Source organism: Protobothrops mucrosquamatus, unplaced genomic scaffold, assembly GCF_001527695.2.
Source record: "Protobothrops mucrosquamatus isolate PMUCROS unplaced genomic scaffold, P.Mucros_1.0 scaffold3820, whole genome shotgun sequence".
NCBI lineage: Eukaryota > Metazoa > Chordata > Lepidosauria > Squamata > Viperidae > Protobothrops > Protobothrops mucrosquamatus.
The window spans coordinates 26,626-32,678 of record NW_015389772.1 but is presented as its reverse complement, the minus strand read 5'-3'; the positions used below and the strand labels follow the sequence as shown (position 1 = coordinate 32,678).

At 51.3% G+C, this 6,053-nt stretch overlaps 1 protein-coding gene across 3 annotated transcripts in view; it reads left to right on the top strand.

The window, feature by feature from the left end:
* DDX39B (DExD-box helicase 39B) overlaps positions 1–6,053 on the top strand; it is a 24,454-nt gene that overhangs the window by 12,216 nt on the left and 6,185 nt on the right. For 2 of the 3 annotated variants that reach the window (XM_029286478.1, XM_015827627.1), the window contains exons 7-8: positions 434–565; positions 5,493–5,602. In XM_029286478.1, the coding sequence (XP_029142311.1) occupies positions 434–565; positions 5,493–5,602 (242 nt within the window). Of the gene's footprint in view, positions 1–433; positions 566–2,443; positions 2,554–5,492; positions 5,603–6,053 lie in introns of all 3 variants that reach the window. The other variant, XM_015827625.1, reaches the window with a different exon arrangement.

Genomic DNA, 6,053 nt, shown 5'->3' with positions numbered 1-6,053 from the left:
AAAATGCTGAGCTTTCGTCGGCCAGCACTGCCGACATCATCAGAGCACGAAAGCAAGTCAATGCTTTGATGATGTCGTGCTCTGATGATGTCGGCAGTGCTGGCCGACGAAAGCTCAGCATTTTTATTAAACAAATTCTAGTTTGCTATTATCCTGGTGCTCGTATGTATTTATTTTTAATTGCATGGCTTTACCCAGGGTTTGAATTTTTAACGTAATTAGATTGGGCTTTTTTTTGAGTTGTTCTTGTTGGAAGGAGTTAGGGTTTGTTTCCTGGACCCGTTCTAAGGGGCAGGACCCCCGTCGTCTCTGTGGTAGGGGGAAAGTTGCTCCTGTGCAGATCTGCGCTTCTTGTCCTCCCCCCCCTCCCTGTCCCCTCCAAGCCCAGGTCAGTGTTACCCTTGGTCTAACTGGCCCTGGATTTGCTTCTCAGCCTATGGAGATCTTCGTGGATGACGAGACCAAGCTGACGCTGCACGGTCTGCAGCAGTATTATGTCAAACTGAAAGACAACGAGAAGAACCGCAAGCTGTTTGACCTGCTTGATGTGCTGGAGTTCAACCAGGTGCTTTCTGGGAATAGAGCCTGGGGTGGGGGTGGGGGTGTGGTGTACGTGGGAGAGGCCAGAGCTGGTTAAATCCAGTGCAGGTAGCCCCTGTAGGAACAGCTCACCCCCAGGAATCGTGGGCGCTCCATCACTGGAGATTTTTAAGAAGAGAGTAGACATTCACCTGCCTGTGACGGTATAGGTCGGTGGCGAACCTATGGCACGCGTGCCAGAGGCGGCACTCGGAGCCCTCTCTGTGGGCACACGTGCTGTTGCCCCAGCCTTGCCTTCTCCCCCTGTGGCCCCCTCCTCCTCAGCAGCCCCCCTGGAGGAATGTCGTCCCTGAGCGTGGCCCACGCGGAGCAGCGCAGCCAAGGACATGGCAGCCAGGCAGCGTGGACAAGACTCTGCCCTCACGCCCCATCGCGCACAGTTGATGCTGCGGGGCGCGGGCAGAGGGCGTGGCCGCAATGGCACTGCTTGGGATGCCTGGGCGATCGGAGCCCTGGAGGCAGTGAGTGGCCCTGTGGGTAGGCGGGGTGGGGGCGGGGCAGGAGGTGGAGTGTGGGCGGGGCCAGTTTTGGGCACTCGGTCTCTAAAAGGTTCGTCATCACTGGTATAGGTTCTCCTGCTTGAACAGGGGGCTGGACTAGAAGACCTCCAAGGTCCCTTCCAGCTTCTCTTCTATTTTATTCTATTCTCAACTTATAACCCATTTATTTAGCCAGCATTCAAAGTTATAATGACACTAGGGGGGGGGAAAAGGTGTCATCTGGTCCTCATGCTTAACAACCGTTACAGTATCCCCACTGGTCATGTGATCAAAACTCGGGGCACTTGGCAATCAGCCTTCTCCAGGTAGTCCTCGACTTAACGACAGTTCGTTTAGTGACTGTCCAAAGTTAAACAACGGCATCGAACAAAGTGACATGTGATTATTATTTTTTTTCCACACTTTGCGAGCATTGTGGTGTTCCCCAAGGTCACGGGATCAAAACGTGCCCTCTTGGCAACTTGACTGGTATTTATGACGATTGCAGCCTCCCGCGGGTCGTGCGATCGGCTTTTGCGACCTCCTGACAAAGTCCATAGGGACGCCAGGTTCACTTAACAACCGTGTTACTAATTGTAACAACTGCAGTGGTTCACTTAACTATAGCAAGAAAGGTTGTAACAGATGAGGCGAAATTCACTTAAATGTTTCACTTAGAACAGGGCTCCTCAAACATGGCCACTTGAAGACTTGTGGACTTCCAACTCCCAGAATGCTGGGGAATTCTGGGAGTTGAAGTCCACAAGTCTTCAAGTGGCCATGTTTGAGGAGCCCTGACTTAGAAAATTGAAACTTTGGGCTTAATTGTTGAAAGTCAAGGACTGCCTGTATTTGCAGCGTCCCTGAATCGTGTGATCCATCCGTGACCTTCCCAGCCGGCTTCCAACAAGCAAAGTTAGTTGGGGAAACCAGCGTAGCTTCACGGCGGCGTGATTCACTTAACAACGGCAGTGATTTGCTTAACCAAGGCACAACTCATAAAAGCGGCTTTGATTCATTTAACCAGCCATCTGCTAAGCAAGGAAAATTCCGACCCCGCTTGTGATCATAAGTCAAGAATTTCTGTTCATCTTTAAAGACAATTTGAGGGTCTTAATTGAACCGCTGGGAGCTGGCTGATTCTGCTACAACTGTCGCATCTAAATTTTGGGCCCAAAAAAAAAAAAAAAAGTAGCCTTGTCAAGACAGGAGGTTTGCTTACATTGCTCTGAAGAATAAAAGCCAAATGCCACTTTGGACAAACTCCGGAGTTGTCAGAGGGGCTTCCCCAAAATATAACTGAGCAAGGTTCACTGGTGTTCCTTGCGAACTAGTGGGGTTGACTTTTCTCTTCTTTTGCCTAGGTGGTCATCTTTGTGAAGTCTGTGCAGCGTTGTATAGCTCTGGCCCAACTCTTGGTGGAGCAGAACTTCCCAGCCATTGCCATCCATAGAGGCATGCCCCAGGAAGAGAGGTGAGGTTGTGGCGGGAAGGGGTTGTGAGTGCGGCTCTGTTGCGGGGTTCTCTTGCTGTGATGAATTTGCTTAGACTAGAGTCTCTGACTTCTTCTTCAGTGATGATGCTTTTAAGCCCTGAGCAATGGCCCCCCTGCAGGAGCTGTTGTCAATTCTCTTGCCAAAAAAAAGTTGATTTGTAGGAGAAGAGATTTGACCAAAGAAATGGCCATCCTGGGAAAGAAAGCAATTTCTCATCTGAAATGTTTAGAACAGTGGTTCTCAACCTTTTTAATGCCGCGACCCCCCAACCGGTCGTAAGTCGAGGACTTTCCCTGCCCGGGAGCGCCGCGCATGCGTGGTTCCGCCCCCTGCGCCGGCCGAGGCGTAGCTGGCAAGCGGCAGAGACGGAGCAGGCCGACCACCAGCTGGCCCAGCTCAAGGGAGGTAAGGCACCCGCCGGAAAAGGGGAAAAAAATGGCGGACAGCCTTGCTTGGCGACCCCNAAAATGCTGAGCTTTCGTCGGCCAGCACTGCCGACATCATCAGAGCACGAAAGCAAGTCAATGCTTTGATGATGTCGTGCTCTGATGATGTCGGCAGTGCTGGCCGACGAAAGCTCAGCATTTTTATTAAACAAATTCTAGTTTGCTATTATCCTGGTGCTCGTATGTATTTATTTTTAATTGCATGGCTTTACCCAGGATTCGAATTTTTAACGTAATTAGATTGGGCTTTTTTTTGAGTTGTTCTTGTTGGAAGGAGTTAGGGTTTGTTTCCTGGACCCGTTCTAAGGGGCAGGACCCCCGTCGTCTCTGTGGTAGGGGGAAAGTTGCTCCTGTGCAGATCTGCGCTTCTTGTCCTTCCCCCCACCCTCCCTGTCCCCTCCAAGCCCAGGTCAGTCTTACCCTTGGTCTAACTGGCCCTGGATTTGCTTCTCAGCCTATGGAGATCTTCGTGGATGACGAGACCAAGCTGACGCTGCACGGTCTGCAGCAGTATTATGTCAAACTGAAAGACAACGAGAAGAACCGCAAGCTGTTTGACCTGCTTGATGTGCTGGAGTTCAATCAGGTGCTTTCTGGGAATAGAGCCTGGGGTGGGGGTGGGAGTGGGGGTGTGGTGTATGTGGGAGAGGCCAGAGCTGGTTAAATCCAGTGCAGGTAGCCCTGTAGGAACAGCTCACCCCCAGGAATCGTGGGCGCTCCATCACTGGAGATTTTTAAGAAGAGACTAGACATTCACCTGTCTGTGACGGTATAGGTCAGTGGTGGCGAACCTATGGCACGCGTGCCAGAGGCGGCACTCGGAGCCCTCTCTGTGGGCACACGTGCTGTTGCCCCAGCCTTGCCTTCTCCCCCTGTGGCCCCCTCCTCCTCAGCAGCCCCCCTGGAGGAATGTTGTCCCTGAGCGTGGCCCACGCGGAGCAGCGCAGCCAAGGACATGGCAGCCAGGCAGCGTGGACAAGACTCTGCCCTCACGCCCCATCGCGCACAGTTGATGCTGCGGGGCGCGGGCAGAGGGCGTGGCCGCAATGGCACTGCTTGGGATGCCTGGGCGATCGGAGCCCTGGAGGCAGTGAGTGGCCCTGTGGGTAGGCGGGGTGGGGGCGGGGCAGGAGGTGGAGTGTGGGCGGGGCCAGTTTTGGGCACTCGGTCTCTAAAAGGTTCGTCATCACTGGTATAGGTTCTCCTGCTTGAACAGGGGGCTGGACTAGAAGACCTCCAAGGTCCCTTCCAGCTTCTATTTTATTCTATTCTCAACTTATAACCCATTTATTTAGCCAGCATTCAAAGTTATAATGGCACTGGGGGGGGGGAAGTGTCATCTGGTCCTCATGCTTAACAACCATTATAGTATCCCCACGGTCATGTGATCAAAACTCGGGGCACTTGGCAATCAGCCTTCTCCAGGTAGTCCTCGACTTAACGACAGTTCGTTTAGTGACTGTCCAAAGTTAAACAACGGCATCGAACAAAGTGACATGTGATTATTATTTTTTTTCCACACTTTGCGAGCATTGTGGTGTTCCCCAAGGTCATGGGATCAAAACGTGCCCTCTTGGCAACTTGACTCGTATTTATGACGATTGCAGCCTCCCGCGGGTCGTGCGATCGGCTTTTGCGACCTCCTGACAAGGTCCATAGGGACGCCAGGTTCACTTAACAACCGTGTTACTAATTGTAACAACTGCAGTGGTTCACTTAACTATAGCAAGAAAGGTTGTAAAATGAGGCGAAATTCACTTAAATGTTTCACTTAGAACAGGGGTCCTCAAACATGGCCACTTGAAGACTTGTGGACTTCCAATTCCCAGAATTCCCCAGCCAGCCATGCTGGCTGGGGAATTTTGGGAGTTGAAGTCCACAAGTCTTCAAGTGGCCATGTTTGAGGAGCCCTGACTTAGAAAATTGAAACTTTGGGCTTAATTGTTGAAAGTCAAGGACTGCCTGTATTTGCAGCGTCCCTGAATCGTGTGATCCATCCGTGACCTTCCCAGCCGGCTTCCAACAAGCAAAGTTAGTTGGGGAAACCAGCGTAGCTTCACGGCGGCGTGATTCACTTAACAACGGCAGTGATTTGCTTAACCAAGGCACAACTCATAAAAGCGGCTTTGATTCATTTAACCAGCCATCTGCTAAGCAAGGAAAATTCCGACCCCGCTTGTGATCATAAGAATTTCTGTTCATCTTTAAAGACAATTTGAGGTTCTTAATTGAACGCCGGGAGTTGGCTGATTCTGCTACAACTGTCGCATCTAAATTTTGGGCCAAAAAAAAAAAAAAGTAGCCTTGTCAAGACAGGAGGTTTGCTTACATTGCTCTGAAGAATAAAAGCTAAATGCCACTTTGTACAAACTCTGGAGTTGTCAGAGGGGCTTCCCCAAAATATAACTGAGCAAGGTTCACTGGTGTTCCTTACGAACTAGTGGGGTTGACTTTTCTCTTCTTTTGCCTAGGTGGTCATCTTTGTGAAATCTGTGCAGCGTTGCATAGCTCTGGCCCAACTCTTGGTGGAGCAGAACTTCCCAGCCATTGCCATCCATAGAGGCATGCCCCAGGAAGAGAGGTGAGGTTGTGGCGGGAAGGGGTTGTGAGTGCGGCTCTGTTGCGGGGTTCTCTTGCTGTGATGAATTTGCTCAGACTAGAGTCTCTGACTTCTTCTTCAGTGATGATGCTTTTAAGCCCTGAGCAATGGCCCCCCTGCAGGAGCTGTTGTCAATTCTCTTGCCAAAAAAAGTTGATTTGTAGGAGAAGAGATTTGACCAAAGAAATGGCCATCCTGGGAAAGAAAGCAATTTCTCATCTGAAATGTTTAGAACAGTGGTTCTCAACCTTTTTAATGCCGCGACCCCCCAACCGGTCGTAAGTCGAGGACTAAACCGGTCGTAAGTCGAGGACTACCCAACCGGTCGTAAGTCGAGGACTTTCCCTGCCCGGGAGCGCCGCGCATGCGTGGTTCCGCCCCCTGCGCCGGCCGAGGCGTAGCTGGCAAGCGGCAGAGACGGAGCAGGCCGACC